The sequence below is a fragment of the Sceloporus undulatus genome, chromosome 6, assembly GCF_019175285.1.
Source record: "Sceloporus undulatus isolate JIND9_A2432 ecotype Alabama chromosome 6, SceUnd_v1.1, whole genome shotgun sequence".
In the NCBI taxonomy this organism is placed as follows: Eukaryota; Metazoa; Chordata; class Lepidosauria; order Squamata; family Phrynosomatidae; genus Sceloporus; species Sceloporus undulatus.
This window is the reverse complement of record NC_056527.1, coordinates 11,209,378-11,235,331: the sequence shown is the minus strand read 5'-3', so window position 1 is coordinate 11,235,331 and position 25,954 is coordinate 11,209,378. Positions and strand designations below refer to the sequence as shown.

General features: G+C 39.6%; 1 protein-coding gene across 4 annotated transcripts in view; it reads right to left on the bottom strand.

The window, feature by feature from the left end:
* Window positions 1-25,954, bottom strand: part of DPP6 (dipeptidyl peptidase like 6) — a 652,679-nt gene that overhangs the window by 20,270 nt on the left and 606,455 nt on the right. For all 4 annotated transcript variants that reach the window (XM_042475464.1, XM_042475462.1, XM_042475463.1 and 1 more), the window contains exons 16-18: window positions 23,236-23,354; window positions 5,599-5,646; window positions 575-673 (exon numbers count right to left, since the gene is read on the bottom strand). In XM_042475464.1, the coding sequence (XP_042331398.1) occupies window positions 575-673; window positions 5,599-5,646; window positions 23,236-23,354 (266 nt within the window). The remainder of the gene's footprint in view (window positions 1-574; window positions 674-5,598; window positions 5,647-23,235; window positions 23,355-25,954) is intronic.

Below are 25,954 nucleotides of genomic sequence, written 5' to 3'. Positions count from 1 at the left end.
GGAAACAATGTGCCATAATTGTGTAGTGTGAAGGGCTGTAAAGGTTTCTCTTTCTCTCTCTCTCTTTCGTTCTCTTTCATGCAAAACTTGGGAAAGTTACTTTTTAAACTACAACTCTGCAAAAAATAAATCTTCCAACTTCTGAATTATTGTACCTAGTTTTTTTTAATCCAAATAACATCTGTTTGGGGGAAGGCAGTCAAGCTCATGTATAAGATAGGCAAGAAGAGAGGCAAGAATTACAAAATTCTCTTTTTGCTGTAATTTTGATAAAAACTGAACCCTACGCTGGAAGCTGCTATTCCTCTCCTGTGGGAAACAACAGCTTTGGGAGAGTGAAGTTTAGCACATCCATGGTGGAGAAGAAAGTTTTACATTGTTTCTGTGCAATCTGATCAGTGTTCACACAGCTGTTTTCTAAGAAAAAACGCCAAAACTACACACAATCCATGGACTCACAAATTTAACATATTAGTTGAACTCTAACATGCTTTTGTCATCCATGGCCTTTACTTCTTGAAATTAAAAGAAGTGACACAACTAACTAACATATAATAGACTGCATTTCACTTACTGTAATCGTGAATTTTCATATCTACGTAGTCCCGTTTGGGCATCTGTCTTTCTGCTACTGTCTTCTGTACTTTTTCATTTAACTCTAAGTCAAACAATTCTGGAAAGAAAGGGGAGGAAAAAACCCTCTAATCATTCAAAGGTTTAATTCATTATATATTAATTAACTAAATTCTGTATTATGGAATACTGGAGAGAAAAACACCAAACCAGAGACTGAGAGATTAAGCGGGGGGGGGGGGGGGGGGGGGGTCCCCCTTTTTTTAGTTTTTGAGGGGAAAATGCACGAACAATATTTGCACAACAGAGAATTAAATACTGGGATATCATGACCATGACTGAACAGGTGTGTATAATAAGAGACATTTCTCAAAAGGACAATTTTTGGTGCAATGCTATCCTTAAGCACCAGTCTAACTGTGCACACATACAGATTTTTTCAGAAAATCAATGAATATATGTGTGGGGTCACTAAATCTATCCTTCTTTACCACCTCCTCAACAGCTGATCACTTGTCTTCATGGAAGCATGCCTTCTCACATGTACATCCATTACTGTTTGGGGACACAAATATCCCATGCTTTAACAGATAACTGCATTCAGGAATTGTCAGAAAACTGAACACCAAAGATGTTCAAAACTAGTAAGAGGTATGTAGCCTATGGAACTTTGGTGTAGGAGGTGAATTTCTTTTTTTTTTTTTGGTTACCTGTATTACCATTTCTTCATTTACTTTATCAGGACATTAATATCCCCCCCCCCTTTTCTGCTTAACATGTCACCCAGCTAAATCAGGGTGACCATTTAGCAGTATACAATAGCATTCTGATCCTGTAAAATACAGTGTAAAGCAAGAGTGGAAAACTGTATCAGATCCAGGACACTTCAGAGTCCACAAAGAAAAAAATTGGTATTTTGGATAATTTTTAAAATGAATGTTAAACAATGAAATGGGTCCCCGAAACCTATTCAAAAGGTGAATTGCACTCCTGGAAGCTTCTTGTAAAGACAATTCCCCGTCTTTTGCTGAACAGAAAAAAATGTGACCAGGAAATCCAGAGGGGTCAAAGTATATAAAAACAACCCTGGGGTGGTATTTTGGGGCCTAAGGACTACCTCTTCAGTATAGTCTGTAGGAATGGCCATTCCATGAATAAGGGCAAAGCAGCAGGAATCAGGAGAAACAATGGCACACTGAACAACACTGAAAAAAGGGGTACATTTGCTGTTTCCTGAAACAAAATCCAAAACACACATTGTGGTGATTGGTTTATCTGACTAACAAAAAGACCCAAAACTGGTTTCTATGCTTATGGGCTTTTTCACAAGGCAGAGATAACAATGAATCATGCAGGGAGGAAACGTGACAGTGTTAGGGTCACTGGTCTGGTCTTCTTGCTTGGGATGTTTGCTTGATGTGGTGTTTAAGATGGTCCTGAGGGAGGATTAATGCAGATAAAGAGGGTTAATGTACATAAAGAGGGCCATAAGGAGACCAGGAACAAAAGCATTAAAAGGAATGTCATGAGATTTCTTTTTCCACTGGCAACAACAACCTAACTTCCGTTGTGATCTGAGGTTGTGCTGTCAGTCTCTTAAAATGCTTCTGGTAGATCTCCTGGACCAATCTTGGACCAAAACATCAAAAACTAGTGTGATGTATTTTGTGCCTTTTGTCTGTTATCGACGCAACATACATTGTGATTTTGTTAATGTATGCCCCCCTCTATTTTTATGGGTTCCAAGAAGAAATAGGCATCCCAGTGAAAGTGACACCTTTCATTTGAAAGTAAGAGTGCATTTGGCACAACTCTAGCTTAATTTAGTTAGGAAATGAGGGAATGAAAGGTTTTCAAGGGTATTGGCTAGGTCTGGGAATCTACAGTCTAAAGGGAGGAATTAATGCTTGGCAAGAATCGATTTAAGGACAACTGCATATTTGATATCTTTTGTGAACATGGGGCAATTGTAAGCATGCAGCATAGGATCAAGGCACAACACTGCCTTGTCAATGGTCAAGCTAGTGAATTAACAAGTTGGATATTAACGGGTGTGGGTCTACTTCAAGGTAAATCTGCATAAATATATCCATCCCTGAATAGAATAACTGGGGGGGGGATATATACTGGTGTACTTGCCATGACTTCCAATCATGTCCTATGCCCATACGTTTGTCTCCAATGAATTGAACAAGGAGAAGCTGCATTACAAAGCCCTGTCAATTCCAATTAATGAGCTTTTTTCATAGATATTTCAGAAGGTGGGTTTAACGGTTCAATGAACATTCAGCCTGGTTCCTGAAAAGCCTCCTCTCATCTTTATTGAAATCATAACCCTAGTGAAAGCTCCAAAGCATCAGACTATTAAGTTTGGTTAAATGTTAGGATCCTCATTTAATTACGGCTTGCACAATTAGCTTTATCAGCAGAAAGAGGCTGGCCATGCAGGGACTCGGCAAAGCCATTCTATTTGCTCTTATAATTGCATCCAGAGAAAGGCAGGAGATGAGTGGAGGAAACAAGAGGAGACTGACATATCTCCCAGAGAATTCTCAATTCACTTCCCAACCTTAGGACTACTGGGAACCCTTGTCTGAGCAGTACAAATAGCCCGTTCTTAATTAAATGTAAGCACACCATAATATTGGGTGGGATTTGCAGTTATCTGATTACTGCAGAATACTCCCTTAATGTGGCCTCATATTAAGAAATAAATAGAACTTCATGAACAAGAGGCTCTCACAATGGCTTCCTTTATCCGTTGAGCCAAGAGAGAGCTGCCTAATGCATGGGAGACCGGGCACAAAGTAATCAGATGCAAAATGAGGCAGTTCAGCAAATCTGTGTGCCTAGTTTACTCACGTATCTTTCACACACAAACACATTTTATATTTCCCCAACCTCAATTTCCAGCCTTGCTCAAATTCAATTGAGTTGGTGGTTTCAGTGTCATTTTGTCTGTGTCTGCCTCAATTGTCTTTTGACAGAGAGGCAAGGTAAAAATAAAGCTTTTATTTATTATTTATTATTATTTCATTATAAACTTTAAAGGATTTATCCAATGTGCCAGGCCCTATCTCAATTGTAGGTTAAGCACCTTGTATACCTTCCTTAAAGTTCAGACAAAAACCCAGAGTGGATTCATTGGCCCATTAATGCAGGAGCCACCCACAGCCACAGCATTGCTTCAACTCTGTGCAAGGATCTTTTGCAAAGATTTTCACTCTAGAAAGTGCCAGACTGGGATGTGTGAAAAAAAATTAGGTTCCCAACCTTCAATATGTTTTTGGTAGCCTGGTCTAAGCACTGTTCCCAAGTTCAGGGGAAATAATTGGTGCGCATGTATGTGTAACAGCAAGGTTGTATCGAGAAATTAGAAGGTACACTGCAGTTTAACTGTCCCCCCCCCCCCCCCATCCTTACAATTTTCTCGAATTTTGATGCATATAGCAGAAGGGCCTCCCCCCTTTCTTTTTTGTTTTATTTATTTCATATAGAATAATACAGACACAACAGATAACATTTAATTTGACAAATCAAACATAGATGAATAACAAATAGCATTAGATATAACAAAAAAGATGCTGATGGAATTTTTTTAAAATTTTTTGTTAAATATGTTTTAAAAGTGGTTTAAAACTGTTTTGCCTTTCTGTTTTTAACAGGATAGTTTAGTCAATGTGTTTTTATTTTTAATGTAAAGCTTTTAGCTTTACAGTACTTGGTTTTACTCTGTTGTAAGCTACCTTTGGTCCGATGATGGGAGAAAAGTGGGATATATATATATATATATATATATATATATATAATGTTGGTCTACTAGGTGGATAGACTGCTGCTAAAACTACCAAAAAGATTCAAGCTAGTATATTTTCCCATAATTAATGAGAATGGCCATGCCATTTTCTTTCCCCAAAAAAGTTTGTCCTGGAGATAGAAGGCACTATTTTCTATTTTGTTTCAATTAGCAAAGTCTTTTAGGCTGGTTGAATGGTGACTGTTATAGCAATTTGATACCAGTTTAACTGCCCTGGCACCATCCTACGAAACCCTGGGAGTTGTTGTTTGGTTAGAATTTCTGCTAGAGAGCACTAGTGCTGTAGTTTGGTGAAGTGAACTAGAATTCTCTAGCAGACAATTACAAATTACATGTAGGATAAGAGACATGGCAGTTAAAGTAGGATCAAACTGCTATAACTGTGAACTAACTCTCTCTCTCATGTTGGAAGATGTTACCATTCCCTCTCCCCCTCTTCAGATAGATAGACAAGATTTTCTGCATGCAAACATCCCATTTGCATCTAACTGAATCACAGGGTAATAAATACCTTTGTAGCCCAATAAAAAAACCATGTGATTCAGCTAACTCCTTTTTAGAAGGTTTTCTCTCAAACAAAAAGATTCTCTTGCTTCTGCCCTGTCCCGCATCTTCCTCCTCTCTCAAATTTCTTTGAAAAGATGGTGAGATAAAGATTTCTTCAAACCATTAGTAAACTTTTGTTTAAACTGCAAACTACTTGTGTTTTTTCTCAGTTCTTAAAGAAGCATTCTTAGACAAAGAACCATCCTCTGCTACTCTGCTGATTTATAGCTAAACCCTAACAGACATGGGTTTGATATTTTTGATTTTTAAATATTTTTGTTTCCTAAGCAAAAGATGATGCCTTAGGAAACAAAATTGCCCACAGCTAGACCCATTTATACAGACTTTTCAGAGAAGACCTTCCGTTTCTGCTGTGAGACTTTGGTCCAAAACACATCCCCAAATTATCCAGTTCAAGATCACTTTAACTGCCCTTGCTCAGTGCTGGGGAATCTTGGGAATTGTAGTTTATTGTGGCACCAGAGTTCTCTGACAGAGAAGGCTCAATCTCTCACAGAACTACAGTTCCCAGAATTCCCTAGGATTGATACAGGGGTCTCAAACAGGATTATTTCTGCAGAGTGGTTTTGGACCTTTTTGTTTCTGAAATCTCCCTCTCCAACACTGAAATGTGAAATGGCATCTTTGAGATCTCTACTTACTTTGTTTATTGGATACATTGTAGACAGTGACCATTGGAACTCTTGGACCTGGAAAATAGGGGGGGGGGAGACATTACATTAAAAAAACAATGCAATATAATTACAAGGGAAAAATTGTTAAGAAGGTTATTGGAAATGAATATCTGTTTGGATGGGTTATCAGTGGAATACTTACTGGAAGACCGGAACCCGCATATTAACAGGTTAATACACTTGAGCCTACTTTCTCAGATGCTCTCCGAACACTGCATTGAGAAAGTAGGCTCAAGTCTATGAAACCTCAAGCTGCCAACTTCTTCCTTTCAGTTAGTCTCAAAGGTGCTACAAGATCCCTTTGCATACTGATTTTCCAAACTAGCATGGCTATGTCTTTGAATTCTAGACCTACATTAGAAGTAATATTACTATGCTTCATTTAGCATACAATTTTCTTTCCAGCATCAGAAAAGGGGTTAGGTGTACTAAAAGCCAACCATGCACAGGTCTGATTGGCAGGAAATGAATGACGTCACTAACCCCTTCCTTCTTGAGGCCATTTTAAAAAATGTTTTGGAAAGTGACTTGAAAAAAAAAGGTGGGGGGAGGAATGGAGTTTTTAACAGAAGCAGTGAAAGTATATTTAATTCACTAAACATGCATATTCTGCTTTAAACATAAAATAAGAAAAAAACCTGATTGAAATAGGAATGGAGCAGATTAGACTACTGAATTAGCTTTTGCTTTGGTGACCGATATGTCAAGCGCACTGCCATGTGTGGGATTTGTAAAATGAAAACTGATGACAGAGTGCAGGTCTTGATTTGCATACACATCTATATCCACTCAGAGTGACACAAATGCACCAGTAGCCTTGCTTTTATCTGAGCAACTTTGGTGCATTACATTTTCCTACTCACAAATTCAAAATGCAGGCAAGAATGTCATTAGAGCAGCTCTTTGATGGCTTAAACATGATATGTGGGGTGTGAAATCTGCTGTCACAAATAAGTTTTCATGGTTCTCTCTTTTTCATGCCATTAGCTGGAGACACACCACTGGAGGAGACGTGAACATTTTGAAAGCGTGCAGTAGATGGCAATACCCTCTTTGTTCATGCACCAGAAGAACAGAAACGATTCCTACTCCAGGCAGCTGTGCTGTGCCTACACCAACAAAGAGCAGGGGCTGTTCAGTCCACATAATTACTTTTTCTATAATCTGGGCATGATCAGATAGAAGAGAGGATAGGGATATGATACCTTTTATCCTTTCTATAGAAGAGGAAATTTCAGAAGGTGACTAACCTTTCTGATTGCCACCTAACCAGACGTACTTCACAAAAATCTGAAAACTCCAAATCAGGGATGAGGGAATAGAGAAACTAGTCAAAAATGTATTCTGTGAATTTGAGTGTCATACAAGCTGTCTACGCTGAAATACAAATAGGTCAGTTTGTAAATACAAAGTGGCACACACAACCACTATCAGTAACATTGGTCAGTCTGTGACAGAAGATCATAGAATCATAGAATCATAGAATCGTAGAGTTGGAAGAGACCACTAGGGCCATCCAGTCCAACCCCCTGCCATGCAGGAAATCCAAATCAAAGCATCCAAAGATGAACACCAAGAGAGCTGCAGATATTGTTGAATGACAAATCCATGACCATGGGCCATGCTTGTTAGTGTTTGTTGGTCCAACAACATCTGGAAGACCAGTCTCCTCAGTACTGATCTATGGCATATTCATAAAGCATTAGCTTCCCCTAGCCCACCTAAAATGCACTGACAAGCTCTGTAGAAATAATGGAATTTGCCACTGCTTTCACTGCCACAGCTCCATCCTATCAAATCCTTGGACTTGTAGTTTGTTGTGGCACCAGAACCCCCTGATAGAGTAGGCTAAATTTGGCATTGTTTGTGGTTTTTAAATGACAATATCAACATCTAATATTAGCATAACACTTCATATTTTCTCCAGTACCTACAGTTGGAACAAGGCCTACAGTTTCGTGTATTAAGTGGGGAAAATAATCTGCTGTCATCTATACTGGTATAAATCTTCCAACATTTCCTGCTACAGTAACCAAAGTAGTCTCAGTTTCCGTTCATTTAAAACCCTCTTTCTCTTTCTTTTATAGAGAAAATATACTATTAACATTTGTTCCATTTTTCATTTCAGACAAGTTCTTCATTTATGTGGTTCTGCTAGTGAGGGAAGATGACTAGATTTCTTTTGCCTGATTAATAGAGTACGTCTGATTCCCATTCTCTGTTAACACTCTTCATTAACAAGCTGATTTTTGTATTCTGCACTGAGTTAAATGGGCTGCGAATGAAACATAAAATGGAGACTGCAGATAAAAAGTTCCTGAAATGATTTTTGTTACTATTTCTTATATTTAACTATGTGTCATCAATCACCTGGATAAATATTAAATTGCCATATAAGGCTGCCTCTGCACTGCAGAAATAATGCAGTTTGACACCACATTAACAGCTATGACTCAATGCTTTTGAATTCTGGGATTTGTAGTTTTATTTAGCCTGGCTTGTCAGAGAGCTCTGGTGCCACAACAAATACAAATCCAAGAATTCCTTAGCACTGAGCCATGGCAGTTAAAATGGTGTCAAACTGTATTAATTCTTCAATACTGATTAGACCCAAGAATGACCAAAGATGTTTTGGTACCTGAGACAAAGCAGCCAATGGCACACGCACCCTCAACCTGAAGTCAAATTAGCAAATATACAATGGGAATCAAGTCATGCTGGCATCTGTGAAAATCCAAAAGACACACTACCCTAGCAGTCAAAAATTAAATCACCACTACCACAGGCATTTCCATGGCCTATTCTGGCATCCTCTGCTGCCTGAGATGCTGCCCTGCTCTGCCTAATAGTAGCCAGGCAACATGCCACTGTCCAACATGATCTAGAACATTATTTATATGCTGACTTTGAAAAAGTTATTTTGAGGGATTCGACTTCCAGAAGACTGCAGGAAACATGGCCACTGGCCGCTCAGCTCAGAAATTCTGGAGTTATAGTCCAAAAAAAGTAATTTTTTCTTAGTCAGTAGTCTAACTGCAGATTTAGTATTCCCCCCCCCCCAATTATGGCTAATGGAGTTTGTATGATACAGCTTATATCTTATTTATTCCTTACCTTTGTATATGAGATAGTGTCAGTGTGTGTGTGTGTGTGTGTGTTTTATGGAGAGCCAGCATGGTGTAGTGATCTGAGTTTTGGATTGCAACTCTGGAGACCAGGGTTTGGCTCCCAGCTTGGCCATGAGAGCCACTGGGTCAACTTTGGCAAGTCACTTACTCTCAGCCTCAAGGGAAGGCAATGGCAAAACCCCTCTGAACAAATCTGGCCAAGAAAACCCCATAATAAAGTGGCCTTAGGGTCGCCATAAGTCTGAAGTGACTTGAAAGCACACAACAACAACAAAATAGCTACTGGAGTTTGTATGGAACAGTTTATATTTTATTTATTCCTTACCTTTGCACATGAGATCGTGTGTGTGTGTGTGTGTGTGTGTATTAACGTACATATTTTCAGGGTTCCAAATAATTCGACAAGAAAGAAAACAGTACATTATAGGCATATTGTCATTTTTTTCTGGGTATTTTATTGCCTATACTGAAGGGAGGTCATATGTAAACACCGCAACACCTTCCAGACATTTCAAGTGTTAAATTAATAGTGTAACAATGAGAAATCCTAATGAACCAGCACATCCATGATTCTGAATGAGTAACATTTTTTGCCCAAACTGTCAAATGCTTTTATAGAAAAAAACTCATTTGGATTTCCAAAATGTGCAGCCTGCCTCCTTCTTTCTGAAAGACCAATGAAAACGACGGCAGTGAAGTATTCCACACCACCTCACAATACAGAGAAAATGCCAACTATAAATGTGACAAAACTGTAATAGTAAGAGAGGAAGTTGAATGAACACACACACACACACACACACACACACAAACACTCACAGAGAGTGACAACTGAAGTGATTTCTGCTGGCTTCCACCAGAGTATCTCTTAAGCCGTAATAATGAATGATTTAAAAGGGCAGCTGCAAGTGGCCAGACAGTGGAGATGGAAGGGGGAGATTCAGAAGCCAGGGGGCTGGAGGGGTGTGATAATTGGCAACAGCTGTCCTCCCCACAGCCCTCACCCCAGTGTACAGCTTCCAGGATCTCTTTATTTGCTAAGCCATGAATTATTTATAACATAATGCATGCAAGCTCATACATGGAGGCCATATTATCATACCAATAAACAAAGGCACCGGGGGCATCTCAGAGCCGCCGGCTTTAATTAGAAGATCTGTCCTGTCTACGGTGTGTTCAGAGTCAATACCATACACAGATGTGCATGGCATTTGCTACCAGTCCCAGATACCAAAGTCCAACTGCACATATGGAGACATGCTGGAAATGGGACCCAAGTCTAAACATGAAATTAATTGATGTTTCATATAAACCTTACAGATATAGTCTGAAGATAATTTTATACATAATAATTTTTAATAATTTTGTGTACAATGAACCACTAGAAAACAAAGGTGTAACTATCTCAGCCACCCATGTGGATGATTTTGGAATATTTTGGATTTTGGAATTCTGGATAAAATAGACTCTATCTTCTATCTGTAGACTGGAGTGTCCACAGCTCACCATACTCCATATTATTCAGTGGTGGTCTTGCTTGTGGGCATGCTGATACCAACGAGTGTATGTTACCACCCATTGAATTATATGGGCATCTGCAGTTTTCCCTATCCTTGGAGAAGAGGAGTCTAGAACTGAACCCTTGCATATGGGAAGGGTCCACTGCATCAACTAAAAAGGTGATGGCTAAACCTACTTCTCTTGTATGTAAAACCTATCTCCCACTTTTATTCCATTAACTACTCTTTTATGCCTATTTGTGCCTTTATGTTCTTTGGTATATGTGTCTGTCCACAGAGGCTCCACTGAATGGAGCCCACAAACTTTTATGCTAGAAATGTCTTTATCTCAGTCTCAAAGGTGCTACAGGATTCTTTTTATGACCATCTCCTGTTCCATATTCTCTAGGACTGGAGTCACTCTTTGCAAGCAAGAAGGCAAATACTTCATTTTATAAATGAACAATTAAAAAGCAAGTCTGAGCACTCATTTTAAAAAATCTGCAGGTCACATAAATGGTCATTTCATCGTCTACATAGTGGTGATCATCTACATCAGTGATTCCAAACTTTGGCCCTCCAGATGTTTTGGACATCAACTCCAAGAAGCCAAAGCCAGCTTGGCCAACAATCAGGAATTCTGGGAGCTAAAGTCCCAAACATCTGAAAACCAAAGTTTGGGAACCATTGAGCTATATACTGAGATTTTCTTTTTCTAAAGGGGGAAAATTCAATCTTTCTCAGGTCTTCACACTAAGCGTGCATAATATATCATAAACACCTAACCCCCCCCCCTCTTCGAATGAGTTATTTCCCCCCACTATAAATCCTCAATATTCATGCAGCATTTGTCCAAATTTAAACAGGTCCCTTTAATTCAGAAAACAACAAACCTAATATCCAGTCCAGCTGGCACAGAAGGTGAAAGAATCAGCTCTTCTTAAAGCTCTAAATCTTGAGGGACGGGAACATCTGCACTTAAACGCTCTAGAATAATGAGTTCAGCCAAGGTCTTTCATCAAGCTGGAAGTAAACACTCCCTCCCTCCTATTCTCAGAATGTGTGCTATGCCATCTTCAGATTTCCTGAGTTTTATTACATGGGAGACTATAGGGACTCTGTTGTTACCATCATTTATTGATTCTGAAGGGAACTGCACCACTGAGGGCCAGCATATAAAATGTACAGACCATGGGCCATAAACTAAGCCCCCTCCTGGCTACTCCCCAAGCTGATTTTCTATTTCATGCAGTGGGAAAAAAGCATCTGTATTAGGACGGTTAGGGGAGCTCTCCATATCATCCCCTGGAGATTCACATGGAGTAGAAAGAAGGCCTTCCACTTCTTCCCAGTGAGAGGGGATCACTAGGACTGTATATGTGAACTCGCCACGGGTCAGCATAAGAGGGGCGCCCCAAAGAAGAGAAACAAGGACTCCCTGAAACAACATCTCAGGCTCGGCCAAATTGATCACCAACAATGGTCCGCCCTGGCCTCGCATCGGGAGGCAGGGAGATGCACTATCCACGATGCTGCAGCTTTTTTTGAAAGTTCATGCCAAATAAGTCTTGAAGAGAAATGACAATGCAGAAAGAACCACAACCCGGAAACATCACCCAAGAAGACTTTCTGCTGTGCTTTCTGCAACCAGACCTGTTTATCTCGGACTGGCCTTTTTAGTCATCAATGCGCTTGTAGAAAGTGTGGGATGAGTCCTCCTGAATCTTTGTTCGCGAAGAAAAACCAGAGAGAGATATGCGAGCAAGCATAGACATGCATGTCAACCTTTGTGACTGCTGACTTGGAATCATTTGCTGCTCTCAGAATCAAAATACGCATATCTGATTTAGAGGAAATTTACACAGCAAAATTAAACAGGATTCACAATTCTTCTCCCCACAAAAGCTGGTTAACTATTGCTTTGGGAAGAGGAAAAACAAAGCAACTCTAATACAATTCTTTGCATGTGCACCATAAAACTACAACTACAAGAGTTGCCAGAGTGAAAACTGGAGTTGACTCTTGGTTTTGTAGGAAAAGGAATTCAGCTGGTGTTAACAGAATCATAGAGTTGGAAGAGACCTCAAGGGCCATCCAATCCAACCCCCCTGCCATGCAGGAACTCACTATCAAAGCATCCCCGACAGATGGCCAGTCTCTGTTTAAAAATCTCCAAAGAAGGAGACGCCACCACTCTCTGAGGGAGTGTGTTCAACTGTGGAACAGCTCCTACTGTCAAGGGATCAATGCTAATGTTTAGGTGGAATCTCTTTTCCTGTAGTTTGCATCCATTGCTCTGGGTCCTAGTCTCTGGAGCAGCAGAAAACAAGCTGGCTCCATCCTCAGTATGACACCTCTTCAAATATTTAAATATGGCTAGGGGTAATGAAATGTTGTCCCTTATATAAAATGGCAAAACCAAGGCTTGCTTTCTGGAGTTCATATATTTTTGGAATATTTTCAAGCTGTGGATAGTTAAATCCATGGATAAATAATCCGTGGATATGAAGGGCTGACTGTGTTCAGAGTTCAATACCCTACACAGATGTGCATGGCATTTGCTACTAGTCCCAGATACCACGATCCAACTGCACATATGGAGACATGCTGGGAAATGGGACCCAAGTCTAAACATGAAATTCATGATGTTTCATATAAACCTTAACAGATATAGTGTGAAGATAATTTTCTATACATAATAATTTTTAATAATTATTGTGTACAATGAACCACTAGAAAACAAAGGTGTAAACTATCTCAGCCACCCATGTGGATGATTTTGGAATATTTTGGATTTTGGAATTTCTGGATAAAGTAGACTCTATCTTTATACTGCTGTAGACTGGAGTTGTCCAACAGCTCACATACGCTCCATCCTATCAAATCCTTGGACTTGTAGTTTGTTGTGGCACCAGAACCCCCTGATAGAGTAGGCTAAATTTGGCATTGTTTGTGGTTTTTAAATGACAATATCAACATCTAATATTAGCATAACACTTCATATTTTCTCCAGTACCTACAGTTGGAACAAGGCCTACAGTTTCGTGTATTAAGTGGGGAAAATAATCTGCTGTCATCTATACTGGTATAAATCTTCCAACATTTCCTGCTACAGTAACCAAAGTAGTCTCAGTTTCCGTTCATTTAAAACCCTCTTTCTCTTTCTTTTATAGAGAAAATATACTATTAACATTTGTTCCATTTTTCATTTCAGACAAGTTCTTCATTTATGTGGTTCTGCTAGTGAGGGAAGATGACTAGATTTCTTTTGCCTGATTAATAGAGTACGTCTGATTCCCATTCTCTGTTAACACTCTTCATTAACAAGCTGATTTTTGTATTCTGCACTGAGTTAAATGGGCTGCGAATGAAACATAAAATGGAGACTGCAGATAAAAAGTTCCTGAAATGATTTTTGTTACTATTTCTTATATTTAACTATGTGTCATCAATCACCTGGATAAATATTAAATTGCCATATAAGGCTGCCTCTGCACTGCAGAAATAATGCAGTTTGACACCACATTAACAGCTATGACTCAATGCTTTTGAATTCTGGGATTTGTAGTTTTATTTAGCCTGGCTTGTCAGAGAGCTCTGGTGCCACAACAAATACAAATCCAAGAATTCCTTAGCACTGAGCCATGGCAGTTAAAATGGTGTCAAACTGTATTAATTCTTCAATACTGATTAGACCCAAGAATGACCAAAGATGTTTTGGTACCTGAGACAAAGCAGCCAATGGCACACGCACCCTCAACCTGAAGTCAAATTAGCAAATATACAATGGGAATCAAGTCATGCTGGCATCTGTGAAAATCCAAAAGACACACTACCCTAGCAGTCAAAAATTAAATCACCACTACCACAGGCATTTCCATGGCCTATTCTGGCATCCTCTGCTGCCTGAGATGCTGCCCTGCTCTGCCTAATAGTAGCCAGGCAACATGCCACTGTCCAACATGATCTAGAACATTATTTATATGCTGACTTTGAAAAAGTTATTTTGAGGGATTTGACTTCCAGAAGACTGCAGGAAACATGGCCACTGGCCGCTCAGAAATTCTGGAGTTATAGTCCAAAAAAGTAATTTTTTCTTAGTCAGTAGTCTAACTGCAGATTTAGTATTCCCCCCCCCCCCAATTATGGCTAATGGAGTTTGTATGATACAGCTTATATCTTATTTATTCCTTACCTTTGTATATGAGATAGTGTCAGTGTGTGTGTGTGTGTTTTATGGAGAGCCAGCATGGTGTAGTGATCTGAGTTTTGGATTGCAACTCTGGAGACCAGGGTTTGGCTCCCAGCTTGGCCATGAGAGCCACTGGGTCAACTTTGGCAAGTCACTTACTCTCAGCCTCAAGGGAAGGCAATGGCAAAACCCCTCTGAACAAATCTGGCCAAGAAAACCCCATAATAAAGTGGCCTTAGGGTCGCCATAAGTCTGAAGTGACTTGAAAGCACACAACAACAACAAAATAGCTACTGGAGTTTGTATGGAACAGTTTATATTTTATTTATTCCTTACCTTTGCACATGAGATCGTGTGTGTGTGTGTGTGTGTGTGTATTAACGTACATATTTTCAGGGTTCCAAATAATTCGACAAGAAAGAAAACAGTACATTATAGGCATATTGTCATTTTTTTCTGGGTATTTTATTGCCTATACTGAAGGGAGGTCATATGTAAACACCGCAACACCTTCCAGACATTTCAAGTGTTAAATTAATAGCGTAACAATGAGAAATCCTAATGAACCAGCACATCCATGATTTTGAATGAGTAACATTTTTTGCCCAAACTGTCAAATGCTTTTATAGAAAAAAAACTCATTTGGATTTCCAAAATGTGCAGCCTGCCTCCTTCTTTCTGAAAGACCAATGAAAACGACGGCAGTGAATAATAAGTATTCCACACCACCTCCCAATACAGAGAAAATGCCAACTATAAATGTGACAAAACTGTAATAGTAAGAGAGGAAGGTGAATGAATACACACTCACACACTCACAGAGAGTGACAACTGAAGTGATTTCTGCTGGCTTCCACCAGAGTATCTCTTAAGCCGTAATAATGAATGATTTAAAAGGGCAGCTGCAAGTGGCCAGACAGTGAAGATGGAAGGGGGAGATTCAGAAGCCAGGGGGCTGGAGGGGTGTGATAATTGGCAACAGCTGTCCTCCCCACAGCCCTCACCCCAGTGTACAGCTTCCAGGATCTCTTTATTTGCTAAGCCATGAATTATTTATAACATAATGCATGCAAGCTCATACATGGAGGCCATATTATCATACCAATAAACAAAGGCACCGGGGGCATCTCAGAGCCGCCGGCTTTAATTAGAAGATCTGTCCTGTCTACGGTGTGTTCAGAGTCAATACCATACACAGATGTGCATGGCATTTGCTACCAGTCCCAGATACCAAAGTCCAACTGCACATATGGAGACATGCTGGAAATGGGACCCAAGTCTAAACATGAAATTAATTGATGTTTCATATAAACCTTACAGATATAGTCTGAAGATAATTTTATACATAATAATTTTTAATAATTTTGTGTACAATGAACCACTAGAAAACAAAGGTGTAACTATCTCAGCCACCCATGTGGATGATTTTGGAATATTTTGGATTTTGGAATTCTGGATAAAATAGACTCTATCTTCTATCTGTAGACTGGAGTGTCCACAGCTCACCATACTCCATATTATTCAGTGGTGGTCTTGCTTGTGGGCATGCTGATACCAACGAGTGTATGTTACCACCCATTGAATTATATGGGCATCTGCAGTTTTCCCTATCCTTGGAGAAGAGGAGTCTAGAACTGAACCCTTGCATATGGGAAGGGTCCACTGCATCAACTAAAAAGGTGATGGCTAAACCTACTTCTCTTGTATGTAAAACCTATCTCCCACTTTTATTCCATTAACTACTCTTTTATGCCTATTTGTGCCTTTATGTTCTTTGGTATATGTGTCTGTCCACAGAGGCTCCACTGAATGGAGCCCACAAACTTTTATGCTAGAAATGTCTTTATCTCAGTCTCAAAGGTGCTACAGGATTCTTTTTATGACCATCTCCTGTTCCGTATTCTCTAGGACTGGAGTCACTCTTTGCAAGCAAGAAGGCGAATACTTCATTTTATAAATGAACAATTAAAAAGCAAGTCTGAGCACTCATTTTAAAAAATCTGCAGGTCACATAAATGGTCATTTCATCGTCTACATAGTGGTGATCATCTACATCAGTGATTCCAAACTTTGGCCCTCCAGATGTTTTGGACATCAACTCCAAGAAGCCAAAGCCAGCTTGGCCAACAATCAGGAATTCTGGGAGCTAAAGTCCCAAACATCTGAAAACCAAAGTTTGGGAACCATTGAGCTATATACTGAGATTTTCTTTTTCTAAAGGGGGAAAATTCAATCTTTCTCAGGTCTTCACACTAAGCGTGCATAATATATCATAAACACCTAACCCCCCCCCCTCTTCGAATGAGTTATTTCCCCCCACTATAAATCCTCAATATTCATGCAGCATTTGTCCAAATTTAAACAGGTCCCTTTAATTCAGAAAACAACAAACCTAATATCCAGTCCAGCTGGCACAGAAGGTGAAAGAATCAGCTCTTCTTAAAGCTCTAAATCTTGAGGGACGGGAACATCTGCACTTAAACGCTCTAGAATAATGAGTTCAGCCAAGGTCTTTCATCAAGCTGGAAGTAAACACTCCCTCCCTCCTATTCTCAGAATGTGTGCTATGCCATCTTCAGATTTCCTGAGTTTTATTACATGGGAGACTATAGGGACTCTGTTGTTACCATCATTTATTGATTCTGAAGGGAACTGCACCACTGAGGGCCAGCATATAAAATGTACAGACCATGGGCCATAAACTAAGCCCCCTCCTGGCTACTCCCCAAGCTGATTTTCTATTTCATGCAGTGGGAAAAAAAGCATCTGTATTAGGACGGTTAGGGGAGCTCTCCATATCATCCCCTGGAGATTCACATGGAGTAGAAAGAAGGCCTTCCACTTCTTCCCAGTGAGAGGGGATCACTAGGACTGTATATGTGAACTCGCCATGGGTCAGCATAAGAGGGGCGCCCCAAAGAAGAGAAACAAGGACTCCCTGAAACAACATCTCAGGCTCGGCCAAATTGATCACCAACAATGGTCCGCCCTGGCCTCGCATCGGGAGGCAGGGAGATGCACTATCCACGATGCTGCAGCTTTTTTTGAAAGTTCATGCCAAATAAGTCTTGAAGAGAAATGACAATGCAGAAAGAACCACAACCCGGAAACATCACCCAAGAAGACTTTCTGCTGTGCTTTCTGCAACCAGACCTGTTTATCTCGGACTGGCCTTTTTAGTCATCAATGCGCTTGTAGAAAGTGTGGGATGAGTCCTCCTGAATCTTTGTTCGCGAAGAAAAACCAGAGAGAGATATGCGAGCAAGCATAGACATGCATGTCAACCTTTGTGACTGCTGACTTGGAATCATTTGCTGCTCTCAGAATCAAAATACGCATATCTGATTTAGAGGAAATTTACACAGCAAAATTAAACAGGATTCACAATTCTTCTCCCCACAAAAGCTGGTTAACTATTGCTTTGGGAAGAGGAAAAACAAAGCAACTCTAATACAATTCTTTGCATGTGCACCATAAAACTACAACTACAAGAGTTGCCAGAGTGAAAACTGGAGTTGACTCTTGGTTTTGTAGGAAAAGGAATTCAGCTGGTGTTAACAGAATCATAGAGTTGGAAGAGACCTCAAGGGCCATCCAATCCAACCCCCCTGCCATGCAGGAACTCACTATCAAAGCATCCCCGACAGATGGCCAGTCTCTGTTTAAAAATCTCCAAAGAAGGAGACGCCACCACTCTCTGAGGGAGTGTGTTCAACTGTGGAACAGCTCCTACTGTCAAGGGATCAATGCTAATGTTTAGGTGGAATCTCTTTTCCTGTAGTTTGCATCCATTGCTCTGGGTCCTAGTCTCTGGAGCAGCAGAAAACAAGCTTGCTCCATCCTCAGTATGACACCTCTTCAAATATTTAAATATGGCTAGGGGTAATGAAATGTTGTCCCTTATATAAAATGGCAAAACCAAGGCTTGCTTTCTGGAGTTCATATATTTTTGGAATATTTTCAAGCTGTGGATAGTTAAATCCATGGATAAATAATCCGTGGATATGAAGGGCTGACTATATATAGCTATCATGAGGAGTGGTCATGGATTGCTTTACCCTCTATGAATGTGTCTAATTTATTTTTAAAGTCATCCAAGCTGGCAGCCATCCCTACATCTCCCATTGTGTGAAGAAGTACAGAGGTCGATCGTTCCCATCCATGGAGATTCAGTTTTGGGGAGTCTGTAGATGGGAAAAAGCATGGCAACTGAAGCCCATATTAGTTGATGAGTGGCAGTGGTTTTCGACATGTACTGCTGAAAATCTAGTGACATTAGCAACAATGAAGATTTTCCCACGACATCCTTATATTGTTCCTTTATCATTCAGTAATTCAACTGTTTTGAAATCATTTTGTAATCATGTATTGCTGAATTCTGATATATCATCGTTTTAAGAACACCAACAGCCTCATGTGAAAATCTTTTGGAATCGTCTATCTGTTATGATGATTCCACTACACTTTGGGACGATAAAGGAATGATATAACAATGTCGTGTGAAAATCTTCTCTGTTTTGAATTGTTTGGCTGAGTTTCCTAGCACATATCCCAGAGATTTCAGCAAAAATGGCAGCCAAAACAGTGTACAAAAATGTATTTTAAGCTAGAAAGTATGAAAGCTGCTATTTTGTTTCATTCAGTCCTATACAATTGGAGAACTACATAATAAGCGCTTGCTTGGCTCAGTACCTGCATTTCCCATCATCTCTTTGTAAATATTGTACATGCATGATAAAGAAAATGGGACTTCTACAGAATCATTTTCATTCTTCGACAGAATAATCAATTTCAGGCTACAGAATCATCTACAGTGGTGCCCCGGGTTACGAAATTAATTCGTTCCGCGGCGCCGTTCGTAACCCGAAAAGCATTCGCAAGCCGAATCTCCATAGGCGCTAATGGGGAAAAGCCGCGATTTCGTGGGAAATAGCGCCGAAAAGCACCAAAAGTTTTTTCGTAACCCGAAAAAACTTTCGTAACGCGGAACTATTTTTTTTAATTTATTTTTTTCGTAACCCGGAAATTTCGTAACGCGGCGCATTCGTATCCCGGGGTACCACTGTATTTAGAAGAGCGAATGGGATTGTTCGTCTTCTACAGAATCATCCATTTAGACGCAATGGGAGTAAACCATCATGTCATGCGAATGTCATTGTAAACCGGAAGCCACCACTTTGCTTTTCTCTATTTCCCAATCTTTTGTCTCCCTTTCCTATTTTTGCCTGTCAGTGAGCAATTAAGTATAATTTATATTCAATTAATGATGCTTCGCACTACAATGAAATATTTTATAACATACAAAGGACCGGTCGGCTCAGAGGAAGGAGTAACGTAATGCTGACATCCACACAAGTGACAATTTACATTAATCACAGTCTGCTTTAATAACTATGCTATTAAAGGGTGACAGAACAGATGTTCCATTGAAAAAAAAATTGAGCTAGTTAGTATCCTACATTTATCTGGAAGAACTACATTTGAGACAGCTAGAAGTTGTACAAGAGAGTTCCAGTCTGTTCTGAGTCCATCTCAGTAACACTTGGATAAACGTGAATGCGTTCCTTTCTCCCCTTGAGGAGTTTTGATGTATGAACCATCCATATTGATGGCTCAAAATCCATCCTTCAGAATTAAAACTCCTATGTCTCCAGAAAGAGGACTTAGCACATACAAATGTGTAAGAAATGGGCATTGTAGTAAAAACCAACCCAGTGATTTTGCCTGGGCTGCCTTTGAAACATCAGAAGCTAATTTAAGCTTCCCAAGTAACAAGAAATGACCAAAAGTCACCATTTGCCTCTTAGCACTAATTACATTCTCCAGCTAGAGGGATATACAAAGGAGAAGAAAAGCAATAATCAGAATCAGCTGTGGTGGATCATATTGGACAGTGTAGTTAACATTCATCCAGTGGTTTAGCATGCAAACAACCACAACCCCTGCCTCAAGTAGAGGGTGGATTCTGATCTAAAACAGGGTGTGGGAAAATTGTTCTGTTTCTGAGTTGCATGCTTGTCACAGCAACAATACATTGTGCTTGACACTTGAGCCCAAATTTGATCCTGTCTGTGTCACTTTGTCCCATTCAATTTATCATAGAATCTGAGAGATGGAAGAGACCACAAGAGTCATCCACTCCAACCAGCTTCCATGCAGGAAGACACAATCAAAGCACCCCTGACAGATGATCATCCAGCCTCTGTTTAAAAGCCTCCAAAGAAAGAGACTCCACCACACTCCGAGGCAACATCTTCCACTGTTGAACAGCTCTCCCCCTCAGGATGTTCTACCTAATGTTTAAGTGGAATCTCTTTTCCTGTACTTTGAATCCATTGATTCATGTCCTAGTCTCTGGAGCAAGAGAAAAAGCCTGCTCCTTCTTCTATAAGACATTCTTTCAGTGGCATCCCTAGGGTTGGTGTCACTTGGTGTGGTAACTCATGGTGTCACAACCCTCACTGATCGCCTCCCTTACCACACAATACAGAATCCTGAGCAATGTTTTTTGTACTAATGTTAGTCATAAATCCTAATTCCTGCAATAGCTGTTACATAAACAACTAACAAAATTAAAATTATACCTTTAAGCTACAGTATCACACATATAGCCTACATGTATTTATCTGTACATAGTTCCACGTGGCTAAAGTGAAAATATTGTAAGCTGTGATGTTCTTAAATAATTTGTTTTGAATTTGAATTTTAAAATTTACATTGAAAGGCAGATGTGGTGTCAGATATCACCATGGGCACTGTTTAGTATTTCTCAGCTCAGAGCTTCTTTGGACATTATGGACATAATGATGATCTATGGTTTAATATTACATAAATGTATCCCTCTAATTTTTTTCCAACACAGCCGCAAGGAGATCAGAAAGTGTCACTTGCATTTTCAACTGACTTTACTAAATTAACTCGTTACTTTCTCAGAACTCAATTGTGATTAATTTTAAGTAAGTTTTAGATAAACAAGCCAACTTCAAAAATCTGGTTTCTTTCCTTATCACAGTTTACATTAACCACAGTTTACCTATGTCTTCTAACTCTTGTTAGCAAACAGAAGTGAAAAGCTTCTGATGGTCTTCATAATAATTTCCCATGTTGGGTGAAGGGGTTGTGTGCATATGTGTGTGTGTGTGTGTGTGTGTGTGAGAGAGAGAGAGAGAGAGAGAGAGACGAGCTGTTGAAGTAATGGTATATTTTTTATAAAAATGAGATAAACATTTTGGTTCATTATAACAAAATTAAAAATACTGATTAAGCAAATACATCTCTTATGACCAACTAGTGTTCACAAAACCAAATACAAGATTTGAGTTACATGATACATTCTCAGTTGTTGTTCAGGAAAATATACTATGAAAGAGGTGAAAACAGATGCTTCCACTGAAGGCACGGTGTGGGGGCCTTACATATTCTGTATGTTTTTATTCCAGTGGAGTAATGCAACTATACAATTTTGCACTGGTTGGGCAAAATGGTGCAAAAATTATGTCAACCAGCTCTGAATAAAATGCATGTCTCATTTTCTAGCTTTCTGAAAAGGTTATTTTTAAAGTGATACAAACTATAGCTACTAGGCATTTCCCATAAAGCAAAATGAGAATATGTTAAATGTTCAGAACACACTTCAAAGCGTGAGAAATCTATAATGACAGGCAGAGTCTATAAAGTCTAAGCCTTCAGAGTGTGTGTGTGTGTGTGTGTGTGTGTGTGTATATATATATATATATAACAAGTTCTAACAAGTGTTATGGAGGAAGAAACAGCTGTTTTGACTTGCCCTGAGAAAACATCCAAGTGCTACATTTTATCAGGCCCCTTGCTGCCAGCAACAACAGCTCTATCTGTAGATACATACAGTATTTAGCAGGAGGTCCCAATGAAATGAACAGTGTCTACTCCCAAGTGCAATATCCAGAACACCAAAATTTGAAACATTCCAAAATCTAAAATTGTCCACATGGGTGGCTGAGATAGTGACACCTTTGCTTTCTGATAGTTCACTGTACACAAACTTTGTTTCTTGTACACCATTATTAAAAATTATTGTGTATAAATTATCAGGCTATGTGTATAAGGTGCATATGAAACATAAAGGATTTTTATGTTTAGACTTGGCCCCATCTCCAAAATATTTCATTATGTATATAAAAATATTCTAAAATGGGGGGGGGGATCCAAAATCTAAAACACTTCAGGTCTCAAGCATTTCAGATAAGGGAGACTCAAATCTGTTCTAGACTTTGACTCCAAGTCAGCAGGAATTCACACATCAGAACTTTCTTCAATCTCCTTAAAAAAAAAATCACAAAGAATTAACCATGAAAAAAGCCAAAGATCCATCATACCCAAGCTGTCTTGAAAACAGGCAAGATATTGTTATATCCTATTATGGCAGTGAACACTCGACATGAAGAGATTAAGTAATAGTGCTTTTATATTTTGTCGACCAGAAAACCTGCTTAGTATGAGGCTGAGCAGGTTCCTTCTTCGACTTGACGTATTGCATGTGGTCAGGGGGAAAAGAAGAGGTAGAATAATTGCCGCTCACTCTTGATTTCCACTAACAGTCTTTATCTTCATATACCAAGAAGTATGTGACACCATAATTCATTCAAATTTTCCATGCCAGCTGTCTTCCAGATGTTTCAAAGCACTGGTACATTTTAAAAGAATCAGCATGCTAATTAATTATTGGTGCTGTTTTGTAATAAATCTGTCCCTTCCACACATTGCTTGGTTTATAATATTGATCTCCCGGATGCCGCATGAAGCCTACCTTCACAGGTCAATATGAAATACGCCATGTTGTGGCTGAAGGATGCACTGAAGTACGTGCAGTTTTGAATCAAATCGCAGGAGATACACTGTCTGTTGAAGTTTCCCTTAGTGCTGGCACTGAAAAGAAAAAACAAAATAACACATGTATAAATATTAAGAAACATAGACTGCTTCTAATAGGCAAACCTAGTTACTTCACTATAGCATCTTGGCTAGGAATGGTCTTAGTGTCTAGATTTCCCCCAGTTTACTTATTTGAAAATTATAGGGAGCTCTGGTTATGATGCCATTGGTTGACATTCTGTTAGTGGCAAACACTGGCATAAGTCCACCTTCTACCTACATGTTCTTTCTTTGGTGGTTTGTGGAGATATTCTTTCACACTCTGCAATGACCAAAGCATCCCCTTTCCCACAGAATCACTGTTCAGCTGCTGCAGCTCATCCATGGCCATACTGTGACTGGTTGAAAGTGGGGTGGGAAGATTAGAGGAGCAACTGGCTATGTTCTTGAAGCCAGACATAGAATGATTAGATCATCCATTGAGATGTTCAGAAGACCCTAGCAGATCTCGAGGGACGATCCAGTCATTCTGCATCTGGGTATGAGGACATTGCCAGATGCTTCTCTAATCCTTCCCATTCTCCACCCAACACAGCATGGCCATGGAAGGAGCACTGCAGCTGCTGAACAGTGAGTCTGGGGGTAGGTGGGCTGAGATGAGAGAGACAGCAACTGTGCAACTGTATGCCCTAAACTGGATCTTGGCCATTGTCTGATACTCTGCAATATTACTTGGGATAATCCAGAGCTTGGAAAAGTTACTTTTTGGGGCTACCATTTCCAGGATCCCTATCCAGTATGGCCATGTGGATTCTGGAAGTTGCAGTCCCAGAAGTAACTTTTCCAAGTTCTGGACTCAACCTACACTCCCCCTCCCATTGAAGATTCTGTCAATCCCTTTTTCCTGATTGATGGGTGGTTGTGGCACTCTCTTCTGTTGGAAAATGGGAGACTTTCTCCACTATACTGATAACCTTGCAGAGCCTTCTGAGATACCCTAATGGCAGCCAAAAAAGAAACTCCTCTTGTACTTCTGTGGAGGAGAGGAGCAGTATTAAAGCCCCTTAGAAGAAAATATGAATCATGGTTCTCTTCCTCCCTACCACCATCTGGGTATTCTTTTCTGTATGGAAGGGAAGGAGGACTTTCTGTTGATTTAGGAGCTTTTGAGGTTTTCTTCCTTCATTTCTGATGGTAGGGTCAATTCATAGCCAAGAAAGCTATATAGTCAAGTTATCTGCACCTTTTTTGGGTCGTCAAGTGTTACTTCTTGAGTGAAACTGCTTAGGATAGATGTCAGCCTTACAGAAAATGGGAGGGTCCTGCACCGATATCCCTCTAGACGAGTGGTTCCCAAACTTTGGTCATCTAGGTCCTTTGGACTTCAGCTCCCAGAATTCCCAGCCAGCTTGGCCAAGTGCCAGGAACTAAAGTCCAAAATATCTGCATGATGTTATGTATATGCAAATATTCCAAAATCCAAAAAAATATGAAATGCAATACACTTTTTGTCCTAAGATTTTTGAATATGGGAGAATCAACCTGTATCACTGTTTTGTAGATTTTGGATTTTGTCTTAAAATGCCATTAGCCATTATAAACTCTAGCATGGTTCACTGCTTTGATTTAATGGAGATATCAGCTTCCTCTGGGCCATCTTTTAAATTGCTTTGCCCATTTTTTAAAATCAAAAGTTTGCTTCTAATCCCTTATATCTTCCTTAAAAAAGGGAGAGTGAAGGAAATTAATATTTTCAACATGGGTACAGATCGCAACACATCTGTCAGTAAATGAAAACTTTTCTGTTCTAATGGGGTTTTAGGAACTGAATGTAAGGGCATTTAATAATGTCCTTTTTTGCTTATTTTCATTCATTGGTTTTTAATGGATTTGCTTTAAATTATATTAATTCTATGGATAGTTCAACTGCTTTTTACCAATGGGTTTTAATATGGTTTTGCTCATGTCTTCTTAAGTGAATTTAACAGTTTTTGTTTTATTTTTGTAACCTAAGATATAAATGCTTTGATCATGATCATGATCATCATGTTCATCATTATCGGAAGGGCAAAACAGAACTTTGTGAAGTAAAATTGTGAGTCCAAGGCATTTTTCAGGTCTAAGAGGAATTGATGGATAATATTTTCGCTAGACATAAATTGAAAGTCAGATCCTTGGCCCTGAGTGGCAGCTAATAATTTAGAATGAGTATATCCATCACTGCAGCAGTCAGGAGCCATATATAGCTGAACTGCAAACCACTCTAGCGCAAAGGTGGGAGGCCAAACAGTTTTCAGTTTGCCTTTCTGGCTCACAGTATCCTAATACCCAAATTCTGCTTTTCCTAGATGCCTCTGGGTGATTCACAAGCAAAGCACAATCGTAGTTGACCATCCATATTTAACCCTCAAAATAGGTATGCAAACAAACTATAGCCCTAAATAGGACAGATAGACAATCTTCATTCTAATTAAATGAACATGTTGGGCAATGTGTCATTAACAATGTTTAATCAACTTGGTGTGCTACAGCAAAGACTGCAAGAATCTCTGGATCAGTTTGTTTTGCCTAGAGCATAGCAGTACCAAATGTTCATAATGCCCGAAATACAGTTGGGCCCTCATATCCACAGATTCCACCATCCATGGCTTGAA